Source organism: Cheilinus undulatus, linkage group 7, assembly GCF_018320785.1.
Source record: "Cheilinus undulatus linkage group 7, ASM1832078v1, whole genome shotgun sequence".
Lineage (NCBI taxonomy): Eukaryota > Metazoa > Chordata > Actinopteri > Labriformes > Labridae > Cheilinus > Cheilinus undulatus.
In genome coordinates, this window is record NC_054871.1 from 52,279,935 (window position 1) to 52,307,769 (window position 27,835).

General features: G+C 38.4%; 1 protein-coding gene across 1 annotated transcript; it reads left to right on the forward strand.

The window, feature by feature from the left end:
- The first annotated feature begins 110 nt into the window (after nucleotides 1-110).
- On the forward strand, nucleotides 111-27,835 carry traf3ip2l (TRAF3 interacting protein 2-like). The gene is made up of 10 exons (XM_041790606.1): nucleotides 111-231; nucleotides 11,713-11,814; nucleotides 11,901-12,556; nucleotides 22,080-22,122; nucleotides 22,215-22,279; nucleotides 22,362-22,459; nucleotides 22,587-22,655; nucleotides 22,863-22,979; nucleotides 25,913-25,987; nucleotides 26,109-27,835. Exons 2-10 carry the CDS (start codon nucleotides 11,774-11,776, stop codon nucleotides 26,253-26,255), a joined length of 1,311 nt encoding a protein of 436 aa, XP_041646540.1. The 5' UTR covers nucleotides 111-231; nucleotides 11,713-11,773; the 3' UTR covers nucleotides 26,256-27,835.

Sequence of the window (27,835 nt, forward strand, 5' to 3'; positions counted from 1 at the left end):
AGGTTCTGGAGGTAAAGGTGGAGTCTGCCGGAGGGGCGGGGCTTCCGTTCCACAGTAAAGACAATCTTCAGACGTCAGTCTTAAGGCTCGAGGAGACAGCAGGGGGGGGGGGGGGACATGTGTTTACTCACCTGAACGTCGTCCCCGGTGTACCTTTACCTGTTTTCGTTCCTTTTTATTAATGTGACCGCGCGAGGCTGACTTACCTGTGGACTACCAGCAGCGGTGACGGTGAGTTCCTTCCTGTTGTCTTCTGTGAACACCTGGACGACTGTTTGACGAAGGGGAACGAGGCTGTCGACGCTGTCGAAGTCTTCCTCGACTCAGCAGAAGTTTGTCTTTTACAGGAAAAGGGTTTAAACTGTGACTTTGGGAAAGATATTAGAAGCAGAACATCTCTAACGCTGCTGCTAATGTCTGTGGAGTGATTGTGACAGATATTAAACTACACACTAGGCATACTGAGAATTTCCGCATGCTTTAAATACTCAGTGATGAAATAAACAAAAGCCTGATCCATGGTTTCATTCTGGAAAGCTGTAGTCTACTTATTGGCCTAGACACCATCTCCTCTCTGCAGTACGCAATAAAAATGCTGTTTTATCACGTTTGATATTTTAAACGTGATTTTATCTGAAATGAGCTGCAGCTTCTTGGTGTTGGTTATTGATCCCAGTGATAGTGATATTCTGACAGCAGTGCATCAGGATTTCTCTTTCTGTTAACACTGAAGAGGTTTTTACTTGGTAAGCTGTATTTGATCCAACCGAGGATCACTCCCCTGTGAGAAACAAAGATGGCCTTTCTGCATGCATAGTTCCCCTACACATGTGTCTCTAGTGTCTTTAGAGAGGAGATAAACAGAGGAGAGCATATATGAACATCACTGCTGAGACAGCTAACACTACAGTGCCAGTTCCTCATCAGTGTTATAAAGTAATGCACTAATCTAAATTTCTGCTAATCCCTGTTTAACTTCTTAAGCTCATTTTTACCAACACTGATGATCCAGAGACCCACACAACCCCGCTTTCTTCACCCTGGATAGTTTTTGCTTGTAGAAGCAAAGCTTGGACCTCACTGTTTTATCTGTTAGTTTTCATTCTGTTTCTCAGTATCTGATGTGGTCAAAGCAGAGAAGTACAACCCTAACTCCAAAAAAAGTTGGGGCGCTGTGTAAAATGTAATAAAAACAGAAGACAATGATTGTCAAATTTCATAAACCATATTTTATTCAATGTAGAGCATAAACAACATATCAGATGTTACACTGAGACATTTTACTATTTCATTAAAAACATTAACTCATTTGACTTTGATGGCAGCAGCACTTGTCTAAAAAGTAGGGACAGGTCCATGTTTACCGTTGTGTGTCACCCCCTCGTTTTTAACATCAGTCTGCAAACGTCTGGGAAGTGAGGAGACCAGTTAGGAGCTTTGGGTCCAGTGTTAATTTTGGCAGCTATTTTTAATGGTAGTCTTAGTTTTAGTCTTTAAATGAAATGCATTTTAGTTTTAGTCACATTTTAATCATTTCTATCCTTTTTAGTTTTAGTCTAGTTTTAGTTGACGAAAACTCAAAACATTTTAGTCTAGTTTTAGTCCATTTAAAGTCCTCACATTTTAGTCTTTACTTTTAGTCCAAGCATTTATTTTCTTGCCTAAATCTGGAAATCATATCATGGTAGTGTGTTCTCTGCACTCAACCAAACCTGGGGTCCCTGCTTTCTACAGCTGAGAAGCAGAATAGATACAGCTGCATTGTTTTCTGACAGATTTACCCACAGTGGAGAAATATCACAGATTTTGAGTGTCTGATGAAAACTAAATTACACTTTAGTCTAGTTTCAGTCATCTTGATGAAAACTAAGCTTAGTTTTTGTCAGTTTTAGTCATCACAGATCTATTTTTGTTAGTTTTAGTCTAGTTTTTGTCATGGAAAAAAAGGCTGTCTACAAGTATTTTTAGTCATAGATTTAGTTGATGAAATGAACACTGTTGTTGTCCCATTCTTGTCTGATGTAGGATTCTATCTGCTCAACAGAATTGTCTTTGTATTTTTCCTTTTCTGATGCTCCAAATGTTTTCTACTGGTTAAAGGTCTGGACTGCAGGTAGGCCAGTTCAGGACCTGGACTTTTCTCCTGTGAAGCCAGGCTGTTGTGATGGATTGTCTTGTCAAGGCCTTTCCTTAAAGGGGCGTTGTCTGAATGTTGCTCTATAACCTCTACAGTTTCTGAAAAGAAATTCAAATTTTGATTCCTCTGACCACAGTTTTCCATGTTTTCTCAGTCCATGTTAAATGAGCTTTGGTCCAGAGAAGATGGCGGTGTTTCTGGATCCTGTTCACATATGGCTTCTTCTCTCCATGATCCAGCTTTAACTGTCATTTGTGGATGACATGGCCAACTGTGTTGACAGACAATGATTTCTGGAATGTTCCTGAGCCCATGCAGTGATTTCAGTACAGAATCATGGCTGTTTATCATGCAGTGGCCCCTGAGGGCCCATGAGGGCCCCTGAGGGCCCCTTCAGCCTTGGCCCTTACTCACAAATGTTTCTCCAGATTCTCTGAATCTGTTGATGATTTTATAGACTATAGATGATGGGATATCTAAAGTCCTCACAATTTTACATTCAGTAACATTTTTCTGAAATTATTCCACAATTTTTAGATACAGTTTTTCACTGATTGGTGAACTTCTGCCCAGCTTTACTTCTGAGAGACTCTGCCTCTCCTTTGATACCCAGTCTTGTACTGTTACTTTTGTCAATCAGCCTAATTGACTGTTCCACTCACTTTCCAGCCTTTTTTTTTTTGCCCTGTCCCTACTTCTTTGTGATGTGTCGCTGCTGTCAAATTTAAAACAAGCTAATATTTTTCATAAAATGGTAAAAGGTCTCAGTTTTGACATCTGATCTGTTGTGTTGTTCGATTGTGAATAAAATATGGTTTATAAGATTCTCAAATCATTGCATTCTCTTTTATTGGCAGTGTCCCAACTTTTTTGGAGCTGTGGTTGTACAATACTTCCTCAGAAGAATACTCAAGTAAAAGCAAAGCTACTGACTTAAAAAGTGAGAGTAAATGTAATTCAGTTACAGTGCTTAACAAATGTATTAGACCACCCTAGCCCTAACCAAAGTCAGGTTTATGCCACAGCTGTCCTAAATTCACAGTATTGGTAATTACCAAAGTCATTTTTGATGTTTCTGCAATGGTTAATGCACCAATATGTAGAAGCTCTTTAACCCAAATTATATTTTTAATGCTAAAATAGAATTATTATTGTTATCCATGATTTTTCAAATTGACTGATTTACAAAATCACTGAAAAAATAGTAAAGCACATTAATATTTCTTGATTAATATGTCAAATGATAGTTGTTTACTTCCATTCTTGAACAGAAAAATGAGTTTTAGTGGTTGAATGTTACGCTTGGTTCATTTCTGACTTCTCAGAGAAGCCCAGTGAGCCGGCTCAAACTTGGGTGAATTCAGTTTGAATTCCTCATTCCTGTTCAAAATGGTAAAACGTGGAGAGCTGACTGAAAATGAAAGAGTCTGCATTAAAGCACTTCATGATGCTGGAGGGTCTTTGAGACAAATATGACGGGTGGTCTAATACATTTGTTAAGCACTGTACTTCCAACCCTGCCTGCCCATTAACTAGCGGTTAACTAGCCGTAAGTTTCTTAGTGGTTACTGTGCTATTGGTCATGTACCCTATCATTACCTCTGCCAAGGAGGTTATGTGATTGAGTGGGTTTGTTTGTTTGTTTTTTAGCAACATAACTTAAAAAGTCATGGACAGATCTTCAGGAAATTTTCAGGAAATGTCAGAAATGGCATACGGAAGAACTGATAGATTTTGTGAGTGATCCGTATCACCGTCTTGATCCAGGAATTTTTTAAAGGGTTCTTTACTATTGGGAGATAGGACTATTGGTGGAGGTCTGCGCTGTTACCTCTTTACACCAGGAGATGGCGGACATGAGTAACTTCAATCCCAGCAGCATGTTTTTGGTGTGTTTCTATTCAAAGTTTTGGAGTTTATAGAGTTTGAAAGACGCCCGGTCGAGGAGACAAGTCGGAGCGTAACAGAGAGAAAGACAGCGAACTGTAGCGAGAATACTCACAATGCTGGGAGGAATAGAGGAATATTCACCCTCTGCCATGACTTTCAGTTGTCCGGTGAGACCATGGGTGAGACTGTCAGTGCATCTGTTGGCTAGGCAGCTTATGCCATGACAGTCCACACGTAGTGAAGTCATTGCTTTGCCTCACCGTGACTCCATCCCTCCGGGGAAGGAGTAATTGGTGAATTAGATTTTGGGAGTGATATGGATCACTGTCTGGATCCAAGAATGTTCTTTAAGGATTCTTCACTGTTGAGAGATAGGGCCAATGGCGGAGGTCTGCGCTCTCTGAGTGCTTTTCTAGTTAGGGATGGGTATTGTTTTGTTTTTTTCTGATATCCGTGCTAAATCAATACTTTATATACTCTGCCGGTGCTTAATGATGCTGAATTGGCGCTATTGAGAAGAAAAAACTGTGCTGAACATCAGGGGGAGAATTAAAGCTGCCTTGGTGTCATAAATGGTTTACAGAAATATTTTTATAAGGTGCCAGTTAAACACGGGAGGAGATGTAACAAACCTTCATAACGTGTTTCTCGCCTTTCATTGTATGGCAGGATCTCAAAACGAAGTATTAATATGTGTGCTGTAGTTGGGTCCGAGGTACTAGATGTACCATGTGGGTACCAGTTTTTTATTCTCATATCATAAAGTGTTTCTGTGTTTTTATGTTGTTTTTTTTTTACGTGTGTGATAAGAATCAGAAGTCAGCATAATGTGAAAGCTAGAAATAAAGAGATCTGGGTCAGTGGAAACAGCATCTATGTAGTGTAGTTTGTGCGACCACAGCCAGGCTTTAAATGAGTGTTACACTTACAGGAACCTTCAGGTAAACCTTCCTAAAGACCTACGTTCATGTAAAGTAGCGGTGTGTGGCCTGAGTTACATAATCATGGAGAATGACCTTGAAAACACTTTTTCCCCTTCATTAAATTTAGAACTTCACTGAGAAGATGTTTTATAATGTTTTTATGTCACAGAAGTGATTTTACTATAGTTTTGATGTGCTGTCATGAATCTGAATCACTTATTAGTCACTGTGTGCATATGAATAGGAGTCTGACCAGTTCTCTTAGTTTTAATATATAAAAGAGACAGATTGTCCCTTTAAATGATCGTGTTTACTGGGGTCCCATGAGCATCTCCCTCCTGATATTCACAGCACCAAAAGTTGGGTTTTTACAACATCATTAGAAGCAGAAATACAACTTTAGACTAAAAAACTTAAAAAACATGAAGTACTACTGTACGTACAAAAAGATGTGTGATTTAAAGAGGAGCTATTACTGTATTTATTTTCTTATTCTAGGCTCTTATTTTCAGTGATGTGCTTTATCAGTGATTTAATTTTCTAGTTTTTATTGATATGTAAAGAGTGAACCCCAACTACAAAAATGTGAGGACATTGTGTCAAATGTTAAAACCCCCACTCACAAATCCTTTTCAACCAATAGTCAGTCAAAAGCAATAGAAAATAATGTATGGGGTTAAGTTGTATATCTAACAAACTGTTGTAAGAAAAAATGTAACCATCTCCTGGATGCAGAATCTACCTCCCATGATGCAGAAATGGACTTAAAGACTGAAACAAGTGTACATGATTGAGAAAAGGACTGCACAACTGCAAAAAGGATACCTTTCTACGTAGATGACACCTCTAACTCTGTATTTGGCTGAATAGAGTAATAGCTTTATTTTTTGTTATCATTATATATTTTTCTCACATTTGCTACTTATCTAGATATTAAATTTTCTCTGAGGCTTTAAAGGTAATATCAACTGAAAATGTTGGTGTTGGAAGAGCTCTTCTTGTCTAGGAAGTTTAAATCTGTATGTTGTCAAAGTTTGACCTCGATTCTTAATAAAATAGCAGCAGAAAGACAAACTATTTAATGTTCAGACTGATAAATTTTAGTGTTTGAAATACACTATATTGCCAAAAGTATTGGCTCACCTACCTTGACTCACATATGACCTTAAGTGGCATCCCATTCTTAATCCATAGGGTTTAATATGACGTCGGTCCACCCTTTGCAGTTATAACAGCTTCAACTCCCTCTGGGAAGGCTTTCCACAAGGTTTAGGAGTGTTTTTATGGGAATTTTTGACCATTCTTCCAAAAGCGCATTTGTGAGGTCACACACTGATGTTGGACAAGAAGGCCTGGCTCTCAGTCTCCGCTCTAATTCATCCCAAAGGTGTTCTGTGGGGTTGAGGTCAGGACTCTGTGCAGGCCAGTCAAGTTGATCCACACCAAACTCTCTCATCTATGTCTTTATGGACGTTGCTTTGTGCACTGGTGCACAGTCAGGAAGGGATCATCCTCAAACTGTTCCCACAAAGTTGGGAGCATGGAATTGTCCAAAACCTCTTGGTATGCTGAAGCATTCAGAGTTCCTTTCACTGGAACTAAGGGGCCAAGCCCAGCCCCTGAAAAACAAGCCCAGACCATAATCCCCCTCCACCAAACTTTACACTTGGCACAATGCAGTCAGACAAATACCGTTCTCTTGGCAACCGCCAAACCCAGACTCGACCATCAGATTGCCAGATGGAGCAGTACAAGTTGTCACTCCCGAGAAGGCGTCTCCACTACTCTAGAGTCCAGTGGCGGTGTGTTTTACACCACTGCATCCCACGCTTTGCATTGACCTTGGTGATGTATGGCTTGGATGCAGCTGCTCGGCCATGGAAACCCATTCCATGAAGCTCTCTACCACTGTTCTTGAGCTAATCTGAAGGCCACATGAAGTTTGGAGGTCTGTAGCGACTGGTTCTGCAGAAAGTTGGTGACCTCTGCACACTATGCACCTCAGCATCCACTGACCCCGCTCCGTCATTTTATGTGGCCTACCACTTGGTGACTGAGTTGCTGTTGTTCCCAATGGCTTCCACTTTGTTATAATACCACTGACAGTTGACTCTGGAATCTTTAGGAGCCAGGAATTTTCACCACTGGACATGTTACACAGGTGGCATCCTCTCACAGTACCACGCTGGAATTCACTGAGCTCCTGAGAGCGAGCCATTCTTTCACAAATGTTTGTAGAAACAGTCTGCATGCCTAGGTGCGTGATTTTATACACCTGTGGCCATGGAAGTGATTTGAACACCTGATTTACATTATTTGGATGGGTGAGTGAATACTTTTGGCAATATAGTGTATGTACACAACTTTTAGATTTGATGCCTGTAAGATGTTCCACAATTACTGGGACGGGGGCAAGACTTGGAAAGTCATGGAATGCTCAGAAACACCTGAAATATTCCACAGGTAAGTAGGTTAATGTGTAACAATTGATAGGACCATGGCGGTGCACTAGCAACACCAGATACAAGAAATTAAGATTTCTTAATATGTGCAGGCTTTTGTTAGGAATTTTACTAGTATATACAGGTCTGTGTGAGTTGGTAGTATGGCTGCAGGATGTGCAAAGGCTGCAAGAATGCTGACTAGACATGAACAGAAGTTTAGAATATGTAAGGATGTGGGCAGATTACATGATGAGGTGGATAACAGATAGTGATGCACGAAAACTATTTTTCTGAACCGATACCGATAACTGATCATTTCCTACTCCTGATGGGTGATAACTGATATTAACCGATATATTTTTTTCAATTGTTGATTTAACAAAAGAAGTTTATTTGATGTGTTTATGCACATCTGGCGGTAAGAAGGGGTTAATATGTAGTGAGCAAAGATATTTATATCTCATTTTAACTAATATCACTCGTGTTTTTCAAAAAACAAAGAACCATTCTGACTCTACAACTGTTACTATAGTTCACTTTTCTTAGTTAAACATTTGTGTACCAAGTACAACATACACAAACAACTGACAGACGGTTTTCCCCCATAAAACCAAATGATAACAGGCTGTTATGCTTAACAAATGGAGATATTTGGGGGTCTGTTTTTTTTTGTTTGTTTGTTTTGCTTATGCCAGAATTTAAGCAAGCTGATGTTTGACATAAAGATTAAAAATATGCACTGACATCAGTCATATCAGAGATAGGTTAAGAATGTAAAGTCCACCGTGGTCTGTGGCTAACTTCTATTCATAACGTCGATCAGACTGAATGAAACCAAACAGAGCAGGCAGGTCTACGTCTATGAAAGTAGCGATGGATCAGGAGACTGTCAGACTGACTTTGTTATTATAACGTTGCGCCTTTTGGCTCTGGCAAGCTTTCTGCAGTTTTCAATGCCTGCTAATGCCCGCGGCTAAGACTAGTGGCTGCTGCCGCTTCGTTTTAACGTCGCTAGGATGATGACTCTTAAGTGACTTATAAGATCCGTCGAGGACTTCTTTCTACTCTTTGCGACCTTTGCAGGGCAAATTCTACACACACGGTCGTGTTATCCTCCCCGTAAATACTGAATAACGCCACCGTGTTGTTAGCATTTTAGCACAGGGGCTGCTACTTTCTCTTCTTCTTGGTGCTTTAATAGCAGGTCGTGTACTGCGGCGCCACCTGCTGTTTCGGAATGTGTAGTCTCCTGAGAAAGAAAACAAACGCCAGCACTGCCGTGCTGACAAAAATACATAGATGTTATCGGGGCTCTTCGTAATGATATCGGACCGATAAGAATGACGTAATAATTTCCTGTTAGTTATCTGCACCCCTAATAGATAATTTAAGATACTTTAATGCAAGTGTTCATATGAGGTGAGGCATTTTACCTCAGACAGCCTTCTTACAGCTTTGGAGTTACAGTTCACAGTTGAATTTGTAATCAGCACAGTAAAAAGATTAATTAGTGCAAATATGCAAGTGAAGAAAGGCATGTTACTGCAGTGATCTTAAGTTAGACTAAATAGATTAATTAGTGCACGAATGAACGTGAAGAAAGTCATTTAACTGTAGTGATTATAGTTACACTAAATAGATTAATAACAGCACATATGAATGTGAGGTAAGGCATTTACCTGTAGTGATAATAGTTACACTAAATAGATAAATAACAGCAAATATGAACGTGAGGTAAAGCATTTAATCGCAGTGATTATAGTTACAGAAACCAGATTAATTAGAGCACATATGAACATGAGGTAAGTCATTTAACTGCAGTGATTATAGTTACAGAAACCAGATTAATTAGTGCATATGAGGTGAGGCATTTTACCTCAGCCTTCTTACAGCTTTTGAGTTACAGTGAATACGTTAAATTAGTAATCAGCTCAGTAAAACGATTAATTAGTGCAAATATGCAAATAAAGCATTTACCTGTAGTGATTATAGTTACAGAAAATAATTAAATACAGCAAATATAAACATGAGGTAAAGCATTTAATTGCAGTAATTATAGTTACAGAAAATAGATTAATTAGAGCAAATATAGACATGAGGTAAAGCATTTAATTGCAGTGATTATAGTTACAGAAAATAGATTAATTAGAGCACATATGAGGTGAGGCATTTTACCACAGTAATTTAGGTTAGGCTTCATGAGAGTGAGTTCTGACATTCTCGCATCAGTCTTATACTCATCGTGTGGCTATGGAGCCATATGTGGCTCTTTTATGTTTTAATTTACACTGTTAGTCTCACAGAAAACCTTAAAAAAGATCAACTTTGTCGTCAGAAATTATTCATTGTAAGTCACATGAACCAGTTTGTTTTACACACTTATACAGCAGGCTTTAATTGTCAAAATTCATTGTCAACCTTTATTTTTTTGTCCGTGTATTTCCATTGCCATTATTTGCAATTTTTTGCCACTTTTAATCCATTTTTGTTTTTTCTATTTTTATCTGGTTTTACCCTTTTTGACACTTTTATCATGCTTTTTACTATTTTCCCCTTTTTTTGCCCTTTTCACCTGTTTAAGCTGCCTTTTGCCATTAAATGCAAATTTTGTCCCCCATTTTTGCCACCTTTTTGCTGCTTTTTGCATATTATAGTCACTTTTCACTCATTTTTTGCAACATAATTGGTGCTTTTTGACCATTTTGTCACATCTCACCCTTTTTGCCACTTTTTACCCAGATTTTGCCATTTTGTGTCTATTTTGCTCCTTTTTACCTTTTTTTGCCACCTATAGCTTATTATTATTGCCACTTTAAACTTTTGTTTTCACTTTTTACCACTTAGATTGTGGCTCTTGCAAAGGTTTTTTTCAATAGTTTGACTCTTTGGCTGAGTAGGGTTGAGTAACACTGATCTGGAGAGTATTCCATGCAGATGGGTCGTTAAAACTGAGTAGTCTTTTCCCTGTCCTGACACGAGGGAGAAGCAGGGGAAAAATGTGACTATAACACGGGGCACAAAGCTTTAAGTTCTTAGAAGAAAAGAACATACAAAAGGAGGAACGAAACCAAGAAAAGCCTTTAGATCAGTGTTACTCAACCCTGCTTAAACAAAGAACCAAATTGTTGAAAAAAAACTTTGCAAGAGCTACAATTTAAGTGTTGAAAAGTGACAAAAAACAGCTTGACATAGCAATAAAAAGAAGTTAAAGGTGGCAAAAATGGTCCAAAAGTGGCAAAATATGAGAGAAAAGTGACTAAAAAGTGCAAAAAGCAGTCAAAATAGGGCAAAAAACTAGGAAACAAGTGGTATTTAATGGCAAAATGTAGCTTAAATGGGCAAAAAGTGGTGAAAAATGGTGACGGGGCAAAAAGAGGGTTAAAAATGGCAAAATGGGAGAAAAAGTGTCAAAGAAGTAGAAAAAATGGGCAAAAAGTAGGAAAAAAGTGGTATTTAATGGCAAAGGTAGTTTAATTGGGTTAGAAGTGGCAAAAAATGGTGAAAATGGCAAAAATGTGGTAAGTGGGACAATTAAGTTTGCCAATTTAATCCTTTTGTCTGGAAAACAAACTGATTAATGTGATTTTATTTCTGAGGTCAAAGTTTTCTGTTTTTAAGGTTTTCTGGGGAAATAATATTTAAAATTACGACATCAAAGAGCCACAAATCATCACAGAAGAGCCACACGTTGAGTATCACTGCTTTAGATGAATGAATCAGACAAATGAAATGTTGCCGATGTTTTTAAAGGAATTTTAACAGTGTGCAACAGTTTTCCTGCAACTTCCAGTAATTTAAAAAAACAGAGCTTACCCTATGTTGTTTATCAGGGCTTACATTTTTGTTGCTGTGGTGTCACTCAGGTATGGATGCTTGTTTTCTTTTCTAGTTTTATCAAAGTTCAAAGTTCCGGTTACCATGACAACCCTATCACATTTACACATCATCTGGGGCGTTTTTAAACAACGCCTTGAAAAGTAAGCCTATGAATGACTCATACATTTTCACCAAACCATTTTTTTAATCTTTCTGGAAGTTTTGTGGTTTCATTTTTCCGTTTGAGGCTCTTTAAAGTCTCATTTCTTTATTCCCACATGTGACTGAGTTTGTCTGCAGAGTATCAAACAAACTCTCTGAGCAGAAATCCCCGTGTGGGAGACGCTTTGTCATGAACACAATCTAAGGTTATGTTCCTCAGAAAGAGGTGTGGGCTGATGTCAAAGCTGCTGATGAGCCTCTAAAACTCTCGCTGTTCTGTGTGGTACAGTGGAAACTGAATCCAGGGGCATAATAATCTTCTCTTTCCTGTGCTTCTCAGGATTTAAAGAGAGGCTTAAACCCGACACACATGGACGTCAGGAGGAGGCCGTGGTCTAGTAATGCTGCCCGCTTCAGTCCAATCAGTATCAGCATCCAATAGGTGAGCATGAAACAAGTATTTAGAACTTTGATTGACTTTTAGAGAAAAAAAAATCCTCAAAAGACAAATAAAACCTTTTTTCACAGGCATGTCGGCCAGCTTAGCAGGTATCTGAAAAGCCACCACAACACACCAGAGGAGGATGATGAGACGATGAGCATGGAGGAGCGAGAAGCAAGCATCCTTCACAAACCAGACTCTACCCTGAACACTGAAGACCCCGTCCTCCATCCAGATCCCTCCACCTTCTCCGATGACTCCATGTTCAGCCAACAGGGAGAGCACAAACATGCTCACCCTCCGCCTGGCCCAAGCTATGATGTGTACCAGCCTCCTCACGGTCTGCCTGCAGGCTTCAGCCAGCCCACGCCGTTCCCTAGCCAGGCCAATCACTCCTGGCTCCACCCCAGCCTCGCCAGCAGTTGCACGGGATATCCCAACAGCCTGCCGTCCTGCCTGAGCCGGAAAGATTCCAGCTGCTCCCAGGAGAGCTGCATGTCTGGGTGTAAGTCCATGTCACTCCCTGGCAGCCACAGCCCGAGTATGACCAGCTTAGAGCAGCCGCTGTCTCTTTGCTCCAACCCACCGTCAGCCAACCTTTATCACCACACATTACCGTCATACACCTGCTCACCACAGGGAGCGGCCTGCTGCGCCCAGTGTCCTGCTGACGGGTTCAACAGAGGGCCTGTGGCCAGCAAACAGCCCTGGCCTCCATATCAGCCGGGTTATAGCCCACACTGTAAGTCTGATTGCACAGTATGTGTGGTTACTTCATTTTTATTTTGCAGTTAAGTAGGTTTGACTGAGGAACTTTGGAAGAATCCTCTGCAAATCCAAAAGTTTGTTTGTTATTAAAGTTTGGCAGGACCTGCACTTCACCATGAAAAACCTTAAGATATGATGCCATACAGTATGAGGTATGACACCATTATGCAGTATGATATTATATGATACAGTACAATTAAACAACTGAACAGGACATTAAAACAGGACTAGATACAATATGACACGAGATTTGACATTGCTCCATTAAAATATGGTTCAATAATTTGATACAGTATGACAAGACACAACACTACTCAACATGACAAAGCATGACACAAGCCAACAAGACTCAATATAATACAACAAGACTCAATACAGTACGGTATATATGATGATTTGTTACAATACGACACAACACAACTCACACAACCTGGCATGACTCCTTATAATACAATATAATATAATATGATATGCGATACAACAGTGGTGTCAAACTCAATCGCAGCAGGGGCCAAAATCTGAATTTAGGTCTAGCCTGAGGGCCCAACGGGGTCAACATTTAACCATAAACTGTCAATCTTATTTTCACAGGTAATAAATTAAGGGTTAGAAAAACTAATGATAAATGATTCTGAGATTAAAAAAAATATATATATATATATAAGTTTAAAGGCTCAAAATCTGAGATAAAAAGTCAAAATATTAGTTATAAAGTAGGACTGTACAGTGTGACATATATGTCCCAAATGCTACAAGAAAATTAGTCTATGCTAAGAGTTTTTCACTCCTCATCACACAGGTGCTACAACAAAGTGAGAGAGGTGTGTGCGTGTCTCATAATGCGTAATCTTCTGCATCTGCGCCGCACTCCGCAGCTGATACGTGACCTGAAGCCATTCATACAGACTGGGCAGGCTCAGGGTATACACAGTACAAAAGGTCGTTATGTTTAAGAGGAGCACTGCTTTAATCCAAAGTTTTTTATTGAGGCACATAGGCTAGACGATGCTCATGCTGCTTCATTTTCCTCGTTCTCTCCAGTTGTGCACGGATGGTAACCATGAGTGAACTGTCAGTGAGAGGACAGAGCGCTCAGTCTGCGCTAACTTCTGATTGAAGGTTAAGGAATAACCTTCACCAACATCGTAGCTGCTGTTGTGTCGTTAACAAGCCAATACGCGTCTGAATTTAGCATACAGGTCCGATATGACACGGACAGACAGACAGCAGTATATGATGGAGAGATGGTAGAGAAAGAGAGAGAGTGACAGGAGCACGGAGGAGTAGATCAAAACAGCTTCACACTGCAGAAACTTTGTGTGTTGTTAGGCTAAAGACACGATTTTAATGACAGATTTTTTGTTTTAATTACCATTTAACTCCAATAGTACTGATGTTATCATTACACAGATTTATTTATTTATTTAATGTTTATTTGTATAGGGACAAGTATGAAGCAAGTAAACTGTTGCCACAAACTCCAGCATTTGAAGCTGTAGAGAGAAAAGAAAAGAGGGATCTGTTCATTTCTAAACATCAGAACCCAGTGTGAAAGTACAACATGGACCAAACTCTAACAGTGTTCAATGAGTGTCTAATAATGTTAGGAATAGTTTCCTATTACTCTGAGTATCAGTAGATAAATAAGGGGTGTTCAGACTGTGGCCTGTGGGCCAACTTTGGCCCTTGGTCCTTTTAAATTGGCCTGCAATAAATCCATTAAAAAAAGGCTCACAGAAGAACATAAAACTTGTACTTTACTATATTTCTTAGTTTGACTAGGAATGCACAGTATAGGGGTTTATACAAAATGGCAGTATTTACAAATTAAATTTAGCCGATATCAATATCAATATATGAATAGACCTAACACAATGCGGAGATGAACCGTCAGCTGCACCCAATATTCTTAATAATGATTGGCTGTTAGCTTTGATAGACATTAACTGAGAGCTATTTAGGCTGGTATGGTTTTGTATTTTAAGTACATTCACTTACTGAGCATATATTTTGGTTACATGTTGGTTTAGAGATGTAAGAAACATTATGGAAAGAAACACTTTATGTATTGTGCTAGAGGTTTTTTGTTCTGTGCTGCAAGATTGTTGACCTCTGTAGCACATGTGCTATGAGCAAAAAAGTTAACGTACAGCCCTGTAAAGGTCAACATCAAAATTCAAAATAATGTTTTCAAAAGGCAAATATATGAGATAGAAAGTAAAAATCATGAGTTTAAAAATCAAAATATGAGCTAAAACACAAAGTCATGAGTTTAAAAGGGCAAAATATAGGATTAAAAATCAAAGTTAGGAGTTGAAAAGGTCACAATATGAGATAAACAAAATTTTGAGTTAAAAAGGTTGAGATATAACTTAAAATTTAAGATTGTGAAAATAAAAGGTCAAAATATGGGATCAAAAGTTAAAGTTAGGAGTTTAAAAGGGCAAAATATTAGATTAAATTTGAAATCATGATCTTGAAATTTCAAAATATGACTTGAAATTTAAAATTGGAATCTTAAAGTTCACAGTATGAGATAAAAAGTCAAAATGCTAAGTTTAAGTCAGAATTTTGAGATGCAAATTGAAAAAATAGAATAGAAAGACAGATGTCTCTCCCTCATTCCTTACTTTCTATGTCATTATTTTTACTCTTTACTTTTTTACATTTTTATGACTTAAAGGATGTTTTAAATCTTCAAGGTGAAATTTACATTTCTATACTGGAGGAACACTGCAGACCTCAGACCTGCAGGACAGTTTTAACTAAAAAATGATATGATCTTACGGGCCGGGTAAAACTGTACCACTGGCCGATTTGGCCCCCGGGCCTTGAGTTTGACACCCTTGCAATACATTATGATCATACAATGCGTTATATGAATAGAAGGGATATGACATGACTCGACAGGGCTCAACAAACCAGAATAATACAGTATGATATGATACACAGGGACAGATGAAGTACAGGACTATTGAACTCTAGTAAAATTTAAATGTACTTGAGTATAACTTCTGGTCTTTAGATCTACTCAGGTAAAAGTACATAGTGTTGAATGTAAAGCTTACCTAAGTACTGAGGAGCTACTATGGCTGAATGATTGGGAAAAAATGCATTTTTTCATATAAGCTAATGGTTATTGTGACCAAAATTATCACGGTTGAACTGTTAGGCTGAGATAAGTCTCCGTTGTTGTGGAGATGTGGATCACATTTGTCCATTTTTCAGTAAAATGTTCGCACCCATGCAAATCTTGTATTCTGGGTTAAATGTCTTTATGAGATTTTAAAATCCTGGCTTTTCAACAACACTGGGCTCATGTCTTCAGTGACGTATTGAGTTACTGCCGCCGTTATCTCGGAGCCATCTTGCGGTGTATTTTAACAAATACCACGTGAGTTAGACCTCTTCCTTTTCAAAGCTGAACGACTGTTCAACGCTGCAGATCCAGCACTGTTTCTGTCTCTAAAGTCAGCTAATTCCCCGCTAACTAGTCACGCTGTTGTGTTTACCTTCCTCTCCCTTGCTTCTCGCCGCTGATGGGCATGTGCAGAGGAGTTTTCTGGATGGGCGCAGGTGCAGGAGAGAGAGTGAGCTCTCTACTGTGAGAGATGCGTTCATGGACAATGGGAGAAGTGAAACTCTTACGAGAAATGCACGCTGATGGCTCAAAACTTCCGCATAATTTATACTCAGATATTCGCGATATAGTCATTTTAACATCATGCTACATACACAGAGCGAGGGCGAACAGGTAGCGCCAAAATCTATTTGTGGCGGGCCTAATTTATTTGTGGTGGTCCGCCACAAATAAATGAATGTATGGGAAACACTGAATATGATATACGGTATAATTATATTAATATATTATCTATCTATCTTATGAACTAACTAACAAACTAACGAACTAACTAAAGAAATCCCCAACCTGTACAACCTTCTGCCATATTTTCAAACTGCGCATGCACGCATCTGAGAGAGTGCTGCTGCTTCTTTTTCTTCTCTGGTGTTTGACGGCAGCTGGCATCCATGAAGTTGCATTACTGCCACAGAGCACTGCAGAAATTGAGCAGTATCATTGTGAGTTTTCAAAATGCGGTGATCAAACACGGTTTAAACGGTAATTAAAATTTGAAATGGTATTACTAAGCTTCTTGAATTTTACAAGGTTTATAGTTATCATTGCATCCCTAATGAAGACAGACGGTATTTTTGGCTTTCCCTCATCAAACTCATCAAATACACAATCCAACAACTCCAAAACGCCCTTGTGGACAAGTTGTGACCTGCACATTCACCACACTATGAAATAATCATGGAGCGTTACGAGATGTTTTAAAGGTGCAGTGTGTAATATTTAGCCTAGTAGCATTTAGCTGAACAAACTTGATAAAGTAAAGCAAAACATTTCTAAGACGGTCTATCTAAATAAGTGTTTAGTCATCTAAACTCAAAAATAGCTATTTTGAAAAAATAAAACAACTCAGAATAAACCTTTAATTCATACATAGGGAGGGTCCCCTCCATGGATGCCGCCATCTTAGATTTTTACATGTTTCCATGGTAACATAGAGGAAAAAAGGAAAAAAAGGATAAATAAAGTGATTGTATGGTATGGTATTGTATTCACGTTACAGATACACATTAAAATTCAACTGTTTGCCACAGTTTCCAGCAGAGAAATGCAATCTAGAACCCACTTCTAGATGTTGATATTCAGTTTTACACACTGCACCTTTAAAGCTAAATGCCGGAACTACCAAGTAACTACAGCACTGCCACAGACGCACACTGTGTCACTCCACCCCTGTGGTCTACTCGGAAAGTAGTTCCGAGTATTTGCTTCATGTGTCGTACCGTTACATAATTATATGTTAATATTTCATAGCGTGGTGAATGTGCAGGTCACAACTTGTCAACGAGAGCGTTTTGGAGTTGTTGGATTGTGTATTTGATGAATTTGATGGGGGAAAGCCAAAAATACCGTCTGTCTCCATTGAGTTGGCACAGCAGCTCTGAACTCGGCAGTGCTGATCTAAAAATAGCTTGCACGGATGACTAAAGGTAACAAACCTCTTACTAAGACTATAGCAGTGGTGGGTAGAGTACACAGTTACAGTACTCAAGTAAAAGTACTGTAACTTAATGATAATAATTACTCAAGTAGAAGTAAAAGTACTCATAAAAATAAGTACTTGAGTAAGAGTAAATAAGTACCTTGTTAAAAGACTACTCAAGTAGTGAGTAACTTTATGAGTAACTTCATTTTGTGCAATTTATTAAAACATATTCCTCTGCAACATATTATTCAGGGGTAGTAATGTAAACTGCACATTGTCATAAATAAAGTAGCATAACTTGCCAAAAGTAAAAGAAATAAAAAACTTAACATAAAGCAGCAGTCAAATTATGTTTGTTAATTAAAATTATGGGATGAAAAATTCAATATAATGAGATTATAGCTATCTTATTTCTACATGATGATTTTAATCTCATACATGAATTTATACCTTGCAGTTCTTACTTTTTAATCACATTGTGTTCATTTTATCATGTATTAACGATTTTTGGCTCATATTTATGAAATTAATCTTATGAACTGGCCTCAATACTGACTTTTTGCCCTTTTTACTTAATTGTTAAGCTCCAATTTATGAATTTTTATTCTGATTATCACTCAATAAATTCGGCAAGCCAAATTGAAACTTATTAAAACTAAAGACAACTTTGGCCCACTGGCCCCACGTTATAACCATGTTAGGTAGAATCAGAAATATGCCACACACACATGATAATTATAACCATGTTAGGTAGAATCAGAAATATGCCACACACACATGATAATTATAACCATGTTAGGTAGAATCAGAAATATGCCACACACACGATAATTATAACCATGTTAGGTAGAATCAGAAATATGCCACACACACATGATAATTATAACCATGTTAGGTAGAATCAGAAATATGCCACACACACATGATAATTATAACCGTGTTAGGTAGAATCAGAAATATGCCACACACACATGATAATAGTATCACCTACGACGTAACGTTAAATAATGGTGTGTAAAATCACATTTGTGGCAGAGTTGCGGAGGTGGTCGGACAACTGACGTCATTTATCACTGACACAACTGTGTATTTGCAGTCTGTAGGTTAAAACAGAGATTTGAACTTATATGTTTAGCTAACTAGCAGTGCAGTCATTGGCCTGTTTATCTCACTTACCATAACGTGCTTTCTCAGATTTGACGTGCTATTTTTGAAGCTTGACATTTCCACCGTTTTAAGTAGACACAGTAAGCAGCGCATTATGTGTCTGTTGTTCCTCATAGTTTGAAAGGCAAAGAGTCTTGATGTTGGTCCAAGGATAAACATGCTCCTCTGAAGGAGACGGAGGTATCACAGCTTCAGCCATTATCTCCAGCTGTTGATAGTTAGGGGGGAGGGGTCATTCCTCCGTTTACTCTGTGGTGCTGAGGATTTTGCCTCACGCTGCTGTGAGAGCTCAGCTGAGTGTAAAAATACTTCATGAAAATAAATTACAGACAAGTAAAAGTAGCGACCAGTGCATGCCCAATGTAATGGAGTAAAAGTATCGTTTTTTTAACCACAAATGCAACGGAGTAGGAGTAAAAAGTACTCTGCTCAAAAATTACTCTCAAAAGTAGGATTTTTCAAAAAAACTACTCAAGTACATGTAATGGAGTAAATGTAATGCGTTACTACCCACCTCTGGACTATAGGGATTATGGCAATGGGCAAATTTGCCAAAATGTTAAAGTATCCCTTTAAGTTCTTAATCTTTTGTATTTTTAAGCAAATAAATCATTCTCGATTATAATCAACACAATATGAGACTAAATATAAATGGTTCTTTCCTGGCATGTATTTAACTTTACATGATTCATGGATCAAAAATGAATTAAATGTCTTTATTCATCTACTCTGATCACACTAGTAAATTAGTAGTTATTAGTAAATTTACTACTGGGCTGAACAGTTCTGATCTGTCAGTATTTTGATGCAAGATGAATTGTATTGATGGGACTGATCATTTTATGCCATTCTCATTTTAAATTAGAAAACATTCACAGCAAAAGGAAAGTAAGATTTCTGCAAACACATTTCTGCTTAAAGAAATCCTGCAGTGTGAAAATTGCAGCAGGACTTATTGCAATCTAAAACAGATGAATTTTCAAGCTTCTGCAGATCCTGAGGAGTTGTCAGTATAATCTGAACTTTCCTTACTGGCAGTAACGACAGGAGCCTGTGGATCTCCAATCAGGTTTTTCAGGTCAAGTCACACTGCAGTAATAAAGAGAGTCAGATAGCTGTTTAAAGGTGGGATGTTTTCTGTGCTAGAAACCAGAGGTGGAACAGTACAATTATACTCAAGCTAAAGTACAGTTACTCTGGCTGAAACTTACATGAAAAAGAGCCAAAAAAAAAAAAAATCCTAATTGCAGTGATTTAAGTAAATGTAGTTAGTTTTTTCCACCCCTGACAATACAGTATGATATCAAACAATACAATACCATACAATGCGATACTAAATGATACCAAAAGATACGGTATAGTAGAGTATGATATGGGACAATACAGTGCCAGCAAAAGATATAATATATGATACAAATCTATACAATACAGTGTGATACGACATGGTATGATAAAAACACTTGATAAGATAAAAATGATATAATCATATATGATACAATACAATGCAAAACAATATGCTTAAAAACAATACAGTACAGATAAATTAGGATGTGGAATGCTACGATACGCCATCATACGGTATGAACGATAATATAAAAGCAATACATACGACCAAGTACGAAACGGTACGATACCATACAACATGAACGGAGCAGTAAGGTAATGATACGGTCTGATATGATACAGCCTGATACCATATGACTTTAAAACAATGTGATCCAATAAAAAAATGATACGGTATGATGATGCATAACAGTACGAAACAAGTTAGCCAGTGGTTATTTTGAAAAATAAACAAACAAACAAAACTGCAGTACATCCATCTGAGGCTCACTTCAACAGCCCCAGGAGTCGCCTACACGCCTGTTCTTCAGTGATTGTTTTTAAAAAAGAAAAAAATGATTTACAGCCCGATACAGGGAACCAGTTAGCCTGGTAAAAGTGTTTATAAGCACAGACAGCACAGAGAGAGATTTTCTTAACTCAGAGAGCGAGCATTTACTCAAAAAATCAGCTTGATTACAGTTTTCTATCAGTGTCCTAACAGGTCATGCAACGCACCATTTCCTTTTCCTCTCTGTAGCTCAAGTAGACCAGGGTCTACCAGGGACTCTATACTGGATGGTTAGGAGGTTTATGTGACTGAAGAAGCCAGATAAAAACAGATTAGATGGACAATGGATGAGTAGATATGTTTCTACTTAACTTCCTTGGTTATGGAAAGAATGTGGTGCATTTGACTTTTTAATGCCTGTTTGTGTTCAACAGTTTAATATGTGAGTGTCATCGTCTTATTATAAGTTATGATAAGTTTGATTAAGTTTACATGTGGATTAGGTTCAACATCAGAACAGGTTAATATGCAGCAATGCTTCAAACTGCTGAGTGTGTAGCTGCAGGCTGATGAAGTAATTTCTGTTTCCTTTCACCTACAAAACATAGAAGAAGAGCGATCAGCCTGCACCAGTTTATGCCTTACATTTTTGCTCTCACTGAGACACTCTGAGTTTAAACTGTCCTGCTCTGTCTGCTCCAGTTTCTTTATTTAATCAGTATTAAAACCTGCCAATTAGAGGCCTGTGGGCCAGGCCCACCAGAGCCAAATATCTGGACTGCACCGTGTCATGTAAGAACAACAAATGTCCCACCAAGTCTGGCAAAAACCTAAACATTTAAAGAAGAATTCTGAGTTTGAAGGTTCTGCTAAGAACAACATCAGAGGACTTCATAACTCAGGTGACTGTGAAACAGTGGGTAAAGGCGGTCGTCTTGAAGGCTGTGGGTTCGATCACACAGCCACATGCCGACGTGTCCTTGGGCAAGACACCTAACTTACTTTACTTACCAAGACAGTTTATTCCCACTGCTCTGTACGAGGAGTGTAATTGGGTATGGATGCGTTTGACCGGGATTAGCCAGTTTAAATGTGGTGTGAATGGAGTGAAATGGTGTGAATGGGTAGGTGTGGCCTGTGGTGTAAACGTGCTTTGACTGTTTAAGTTCAAGTTCTTTTACATTTATAAGAACCAGGCCTTTATGAAGAGTACTAGTGAATCTAGAGTCGCTGTTATTTTCAAACACATGGGATCAACTGTACTTTTGAAGTGGGTAGAAATATTCAGACTGCTGGCACTTTACTTGGTTTTATTGTTTTACATCTTTTGCAGAGTTCTTGCCCAGAATAGCTCAACTGAAATGAAATCCTCTGGATTCACAAATGCCTGCAGTAACTGAGGCTTCTGTTCATTAAACATGTTCTTCTCTCTGTAGATCCAAGCTACTATAGACTCCCTGGAGCTCGGTACACACACACGTGAGTTTGATTTAAATACAGAAATACAGCAGAATTAGGATGGGAGCTTTATGTCTGTAAGAGAGTTAAACATCAGTGTCATCTCCCTGCAGTGGTTACAAACCTCCAGCTGCTGAGAAGCATCCTCCGTGCAGCGCACCCCTCTCTCTGGAGCAGAGTAAGCCTTGCACACTATCACCAACTCTTTACTCACTTTGATTTTGTTTATTCATCTATCAATGCCTTTGTCTTCAATATAGGGAGGGTCTTCGTCACATATGAAGCCGACAACGACAAGCACGTCAATGAGATCATTAACTTTGTTGCTCTGCTGCGACACAACGGCTTCGACACGCATGTATGCACCTTTTTATTCTCTCAGAGCAGTTTGATAAAGACTGAGCTCAGCCACAAAAAGCTCCTGACCTCATATATGTTAAACTTTGATGAAGAGTTAAACCTCCTGTTGTCCTCTTTTGTTTCAGATTGATATTTTTGAGCAGCAGTTCAGAAGTATCAGCAAAATAGACTTCATGGAGCGATACCTCAGCGAGGTTAAAAACTCTCACATGATTTTATGTTTTTAGTAGAATCTCCACATTAACATCTAAAGAGAAGCCCTGAAATAATCCAGATGTTTGCTACATTTGGATTCTTTTTATTGAGTGTTTTGAAGCAGCTAATCGATGAAGTTCATGTTCTATACAAAGACTGATTGATTAATTGATTGATTGATTGCTTTTGTTTCTTCGTTCACTCAGAAAGAATATCTGATCATCATCATCATCAGTCCAAAGTACTACGAGACTGTGACAGCCTCACCTGTCGGCCTGGAGAACGACGAGAGGACGTTCAACACCGTCTACATCCACAAACAGGTCTGGACTTTAGTTTGTTCTTGCATTTGATTTGATAATGAAGCGGATGAGCTGCACTGGGAAAGGTTTTTCTTAAATTTGTGAAAAATGTGAGGGCAGAAGATAAAACAGGCAACATGAAGTTAGATATAAAGATGCAGTATGTGGAGTTTTTGCACTGAAATACTTCCAGTGCTTAGCAAATTTATTAGACCAACCTAACCCTAACCAAAGTAAGGTTTATGCCACAGCTGTCCTAAATTAACAGCATTGGTAATTACCTAAATCATTTTTAATGTTTCTGCGATGGTTAATATACCAATATGTGGAAGATCTTTAACCCAAATGATATTTTTAATGCTAAAATAGAATTATTATTGTTATCCATGGATTTTCAAATATACTGATTTACAGAAAAACTGAAAAAATAGTAAAGCACATTAATATTTCTTGATTAATATGTCAAATTATAGTTATTCACTTGCATTCCTGAACAGAAAAATGAGTTTTAGTGGTTGAATGTTATGCTTGATTCATTTCTGACTTCTCAGAGAAGCCCAGTGAGCCGGCTCAAATTTGGTTGAATTCAGTTTGAAATTCCTCATTCCTGTTACAAATGGTAAAACATGGAGAGCTGACTGAAAATGAAAGAGTCTGCATTAAAGCACTTCATGATGCTGGATGGTCTCTGAGACAAATATGACAGGTGGTCTGATTAATTTTTTAAGCACTGTACATTAATTTTAAAAATGACCATTCCTGTGTTATATATTTTTTAATTGAAGTTATACATTTTCTCCAACATTTCCTAAATTTTCAAAGACAGAGACATTCCTAATTTTTGAAACCGTAATGGGACGTGTCTTGTTATGAAGGCTGCCATAGGTTTGACCTCAGTAACATGGAACCCCCTCCAGCCACCCACACACACACACACCCACACACACCCCCACCCACACACACACACACACACACTCAGCATTTCCACTAAAGGGAGACCAGCACTGCTTAGCCTCCTTCTCAATACTAGGTGCATCTAAGACAGTGATACTCGACGCGAGGCTCATAAACCACACTTTGCTCTTTTATGTCTTAATCTGAAACATTATTCCTGCAGAAAACCTCCTACAAAGAGAAACTTTGACCTCAGAAATGATCTATTCATCAGTTTGTTTCCCACACTTAAACAGTTGGCTTTAATTTTCACCCTTTATTTTTTTGTCTATATATTTCCTTTGCCCTTATTTGCAATGTTTTGCCCTTTTTCAATTTTGGCCACTTTTAATCAGTTTTTACTGCTTTAAGCCCACTTTTGCCACTTCTTATTACAACTTGTATCCCGTTTTTGCCCTTTATCACCTGGTTTTACCACTTTTATCCTGCTTATTGCTATTTTTTCCCCCTTTCTTGCCATTTTTGCCCATTTAAGATGCCTTTTGCCTTTTTCCATTAAATGACACTTTTTCCCCTTTTCATGCCACTCTTTTCTGTTTTTTGCCAATTGATTTCCACCTTTTTTGCTGCTTTTGCCCATTTTAGTCACTTTTTACTCATTTGTGACCATGGTTTTACACTTTTTTACCCCTCTTTGGACAATTTTGCCACCATTTACTCATTTTTTGTCACTTATCACCTATTTTTGCCACTTTCCTCCCAGATTTTTCCATTTCATGCTCACGTTTTACCCATTTTTGCCACTTCTCTCCCAGTTTTTGACCATTTTTGCCACCTTTAAAAAAATTCTTAGTGCCACTTTAACCCGTTTTTGCCATTATTCACCCCTTAGATTGTGGCTCTTGCAAAGGTATTTTTCAACAGTTTGGCTCTTTGGTTGAGTAACACTGTTAAAATAATAGAATTTAATGAAAAAGTTATTTTTGTCCTGTTATTTAATTCAAAAAGGGAAACTTCCATATATTATAAATTCACCTCATACATAGTGAAATATTTCAGTTTTTGTAAAGCTTACAGTTCACAAGACTCAAGAGTCCACAATCTCAAATATTAGAATATCACAGACCATCAGCCCAAAAGGATTTATAATACAGAAATGTTGACCTTCTGGAAAATTCTGCTCATTTATCACTCAGTATTTGGAGCTCCTTTAGCACAAATTTCTGCATCTCTACTCATGTCATGGAGCCGATCAGTCCGTGGTCCTGCTGGTGTTATGAAGCCCAGGTAGCAGCCTTCAGCTCGTCTGGATTGTTGAGTCTGGTGTCCCTCATGGGGTTCAGGTCAGACCAGCTGGCTAGTTTAACACCGGGGTCAGCAAACCAGTTTCTGGTAGTTCTGGTTTCACTGTGGGTGACGGTGACAAGGAAATGTGTTTCTATCAAGCTTCTCAGTAGATGGAAGCATGAAGGTCTCTAAAATCTCCTGGTAGATGCTGACAGCATTGGTTCTGGACTTGATAAAGACCAGTGGACCAACAGCAGATGACTGAAAACACTGGACTTCAAGCACTGAAGGACTCTGGGCCTCTCTGATCTTCCTTCAGACTCTGGGACCTTGATTTCCAAATGAAATCAAAATTTAGTTTAATCTGAAAACAGGACTTTGGCCCACTGAGTTCTTTCTCTCCTTAGCCGAGGTGAGACACTGATGTTGTCTGTGGTTCAGGATTGGCTCCAGACAAGGAACACCAGCCCTGTAGACCATCTCCTGGACCCGCCTGTGTGGCTGAGCTCATCCCTGTTGTCTGCTCTTACACACTTTCCTCAACTTTCATGAGTCTGCTCCTACAGCCTCTGAGAACAGCCTGAGAATACTAGAAGGATTTTATTCCCCTGATGGTGGCTGCCAGGAGAACTGGACCTTTTTTTTTTTTTTTTTTTTGCTCAGCTTTTTTGCGTTGCTCCAGCCCCTACTCTTCCACACTCAGACTCTGGGTGTATTCAGAGCTTTATTTCACTCATTATTTATCTTGTCTCTCATGTTTTTGTGTCTTGCAGCTCCAGAATGAGTTCATCCAGAATGGAAGCAAGAATTTCAGGTTCATTCCCATCGTGTTCCCCGGGGCCAAAAAGGTGAGAGGGCATCTCTGCCAGCAGAGGGAGGGGTTCTAACTCTTCTTCTACTCTCTCTCGTTGTAAACACGTATAATATGATTGAACGTGACTCAGCAGTCTGTGTGCCTTATGTCTGCAGTGTCACGTCCCCACCTGGCTCCAGAACACGCACGTCTACGCCTGGCCCCGTGACCGAGATGACATCCTGCGGAGGCTAATGAGAGTAGAGAAGTACAACCCTCCACCTGTCGGGGAGCTTCCCACCATCGTCTCCATCCCCATATAGACCCTGGAACTCTGGGAGACCACTCTCTCTGGACTGAAGGCTTTGCTGGTCAGATTGGAGATGAACTCTGGACTTTCATGTCCTGAGTGGACTCGCCTCCCTGGTTCTGTTTGTTACATAAATTTAGAGAGTTATTTTAACCCTCCAGTATCACTCTGGACTTTCTTTTATTCACAAGGATGAACTGCTCAGTTTTTTACAGATAATTTTGTTTAAGTATTTATTTTTTCACTTTTTTGTCTTAAACTGTCGACCAACTTCAGCTCTGATCAAATTTTGGTTAAAAGATGTGATTCAAATGGGAGTAAACTGGACATTTATGTCCACTATTGGCTTTAGTATGTAGTGAATTTAAAATCAGATTCTTCCACAAAATTAAATAAATAAATAAATAAAAGAAATCATGCATCAAAATATATACAATAGATATACTCTGTATAATTTTCTTACGAAACAGTGACACTGTGTATTCAAACCAGATTTTCAAGGATTAAAATGCAGACAATAACTGAATATTTGGCATTTAATCAGGGCAGAAGTTGATTTAGGCCACAAAAGTGTTTAAAAAATTAATCCATAATATTTTCATAGCATTTTTTTTGGGCATGAATGCCTCAGTGTGTTGTTAACGTTTAAGACGCTCCAAAAAAAAAAAAAAAAAAAAAAAAAAATGCATCCAAATTAATGATGTTCTAATCCTGTACTCAGCCAGGATTGTAATTTTTAAAAATAACCCCAGCTCCTCTCTGTTATATAGGAAAAAAAACTCATTTTTGTGTAATTTTCACATAAAACCATGTATTCAAAATGCATTTAAAGAGTTTAAATCCTGAAAATAACTAATAAATTGGTAGTTTTTATCCAGGTAGGTTAAAAGGATAATTAACAAAAAGAGAAATTTTTAAAAGTTATTTTTAGTGAGGATTTTTCACAGTGGACATTTTAAGTTTGTTTAACTTGTAGTTAATAATGTGAATGATTACCAGAGGGTTGCATTAAAGCTGGAAGCAGGAAGAGCTGATTTCTGATGAAATGAGGTTCTGCAGCTTGTTCTCATGCTGCACTGATGCTGCACGTTTGTGTTTATTCTCATTAAGGCCCGGTGTTACGGTCACTGATGTAAACTGTTTTATCTGGACTCAGGTTTGCTCATGTTGTCTGATTAAATATTGACCAATGTAACGAACTCTGACGCCTGGATGTTTGCAGAGCTGAACAGCACTGATTCCATTTATGAGGAGTAAACAGAATCACACGCTGCCTGGGACATGAGCTTATTTTATTGCTTTTAGGGCTGGGCAATACACCCAGTTTTTCAGCAGTAATAATGCATTTTCAAACAAGACGTCCATATTGCTTCTATCAGTATTGTTCATTGACTTCACCTGGATGAGAAACAGATGTCAGCTGTTCAGTTAGAAGATGGTTAGTCAACCACACAGTAAAATGCATATTAACCATAATGTTTCTTCTAAATGGGAATTATTAATTCATTTTAAATTCTTAATTAGAGGTTTTATATCATTAATAGAAATCAATTGTACTGTTTGACACCACAGCAACAAAGATAGAAGTCTTAA

Coding starts and splice junctions, on each gene's coding strand:
- traf3ip2l (XM_041790606.1), top strand. CDS start 11,774: ATGCTGCCCGCTTCAGTCCAATCAGTATCAGCATCCAATAG. Junction 11,815..11,900: donor TCAGTATCAGCATCCAATAG/GTGAGCATGAAA, acceptor CTTTTTTCACAG/GCATGTCGGCCAGCTTAGCA. Junction 22,280..22,361: donor ACCCCTCTCTCTGGAGCAGA/GTAAGCCTTGCA, acceptor TCTTCAATATAG/GGAGGGTCTTCGTCACATAT.